The sequence below is a fragment of the Buceros rhinoceros genome, unplaced genomic scaffold, assembly GCF_000710305.1.
Source record: "Buceros rhinoceros silvestris isolate BGI_N320 unplaced genomic scaffold, ASM71030v1 scaffold28429, whole genome shotgun sequence".
Lineage (NCBI taxonomy): Eukaryota > Metazoa > Chordata > Aves > Bucerotiformes > Bucerotidae > Buceros > Buceros rhinoceros.
In genome coordinates, this window is record NW_010430179.1 from 2,195 (window position 1) to 4,299 (window position 2,105).

The window sequence follows — 2,105 nt, forward strand, 5'->3', positions numbered from 1 at the left end:
GCTGCTTCGGGTGGGAATGGCCTCCCACGGCTTTGCTGTCCGAGGCGTGCAGGCAGCCCGTGGTATTCCGGAGGCCGGATTTGGAGCCGCTGGGAGGCTTTGAGCTCTGAGGACATTCTCGGGCCATGGTCTGAGGGTCAGAGTTGGGCGTCTGCAGATGAGGAACGGGCTCTGCAGCCGGTGGCACGCTGGGTACAGGACATCCTGAGAGCGGGTGGGCGGGCGACGCGGGGTGCCCTGCCACAGGGATTGTGAGGTTCAGCTGGTCCAGAGATTTGCAGCCTTCTGGCAGAAGGGAAGAAAAGAGACTGTACCTCATTGGAAACAGAAGACAACCACAGAACCAAGGGTGCCCCGAACTACCACCGTTTACCCCGCAACTCCCGTTATGGCACTAGAGCAGTAAAGGCTCCTCACGCCGTCATTTCATTCTGCACTGTCACTACATGCTAAAAGCAAAGCTATTTCTAAGCCTGCGATGCTCCACCACGGGGCTGCCAGTGACACTGCACTGCCACAAAGCACTGGAAATCCCCCGAAGACGCGCACGGCTGGCCAGTGTCCAAAGCGGTTCCGGCCTGTCGATGTGGATAAAAGAAATAAAAGGCTTATCAAAGCGATAGGAAGGATTAAACCACACGAGCAGAAGTCACCAGCCTCTTCCAAAAAGCCAAATTCAACTAATCAGGGAAAATTGAGAAGATTCTCCAAACGAACTCCAGAAATACAAAACAACACAGAACAGAACTGGGTCACACGATGCACATTTCTGCTGCCTTCAGCAAAACCGCGTCCCTAAAGTGGGCGCATTAACCACAGCAGGTTAGTGAGTCGGCTGACGCTGCCTCTCAGAGCATCCCAGAACAGCTCACACCACTCCAGGAGTCGCAAAACCAGCCCTCAGAGCCCGGGCCAGCGCGTCCAGCCGCAGAGCAGGTCAGGGTTGAGTTACCCACTGTCAGCAAGAAGAAAGCTCCCAGACCAGTGCACACCACAGCCCTAACTCCTTAAATGGGGAAGCGTGGGGTTTGGGGTGACCAAAAGGGCAGCTTCAGGCACCCTCCGGGAGGTGCCTCCAGCGTGTCCTGGCAGGTCTGAGGGACTGCGCTGCTGCGGAGCTGCTACACCCCTACATGTCAGAAAACGGCTGAAGGCACCAGCTTCGCCTGAAAAATGGCTGAGATCCCCTCCTCGACCCTCCCAAAGGGGGCTGCTGCGAAGCCGCTGCTGAACTGCAAGTGTGAGGGTTGCTATGGACTGTCGCAGATTTGCTGACCCTGAGCAGCAAACGCCGCAGCAACTCCCCCAGGCAGCCGGGATGGGCCTTCAGGTGTCCTGCCTGGCCTCGGCAAGCACAGGACCCACGCAGCACTGAACCACCTCTCCAGGACGGTACTTACAAAAGCAGTTTTCAGGCTTGAGTTGAAGCAGGATGAAGCTTCGCAGCAGCATCTGCCAAGCTTCGGGACAGCAGCGCAGCGCTGGCTGCGGTGCAGGACTCCTTCCTTGGCTGCAGACACCGGTGCTGGGGCTGAAACGCCTCTCGCAGTGGGTCTGACCTCAAACCACATGCTGCAAACTGTGTGGGAGATGAGGAACCCAACGCCTTGACCCTGTGCACAGCAGACAACAGCCCGAGGCCACAGCCCGAGCCTGCGATTTGCACCAAACAGACACTGAGGCTTCCACACAAACACTTCGAACGCACCAGATAGGACAGAGAGAACACACTGGATGCCCCCGCGCCAGCGCTCTCAGATGGGAGCCTGTTGCTTGCAGCCAAAGTTTTCCTTGAGTTCACTAACAACCCTCTCTAGGGAAGGGTGAGGTTTCAGAGGTGCACACGCACGTGAAAATCAACCCCTCAGTGTCACCATTCCAGGAGACCTCCCTGTACACTTCAATCCTCGAAACAGAGCCTGGATTATCCTACGCTGTAGGCTCTTCAATCCAAGATGCTCACAGGAAGGAAACCACACCAAGGAAAATCTCAGCAGCGTCGTGACACCCTGCCGGTAAATGCATGCCCCTGCAACCAGTACGGCCCTTGTCAGCAGTGTGAGAAACCACTGCGGGGAGGGCTGCATGCCGAGAACACCCCCGTC

At 57.1% G+C, this 2,105-nt stretch overlaps 1 protein-coding gene across 1 annotated transcript in view; it reads right to left on the reverse strand.

Annotated features, from left to right (window-relative positions):
• Positions 1 to 2,105, reverse strand: part of BAHD1 (bromo adjacent homology domain containing 1) — a gene marked incomplete at its 3' end in the record, with an annotated part of 7,492 nt that overhangs the window by 2,166 nt on the left and 3,221 nt on the right. Inside the window, 1 exon segment of the mRNA XM_010142942.1 lies at positions 2 to 285. Coding sequence (XP_010141244.1) covers positions 2 to 285 — 284 coding nt within the window.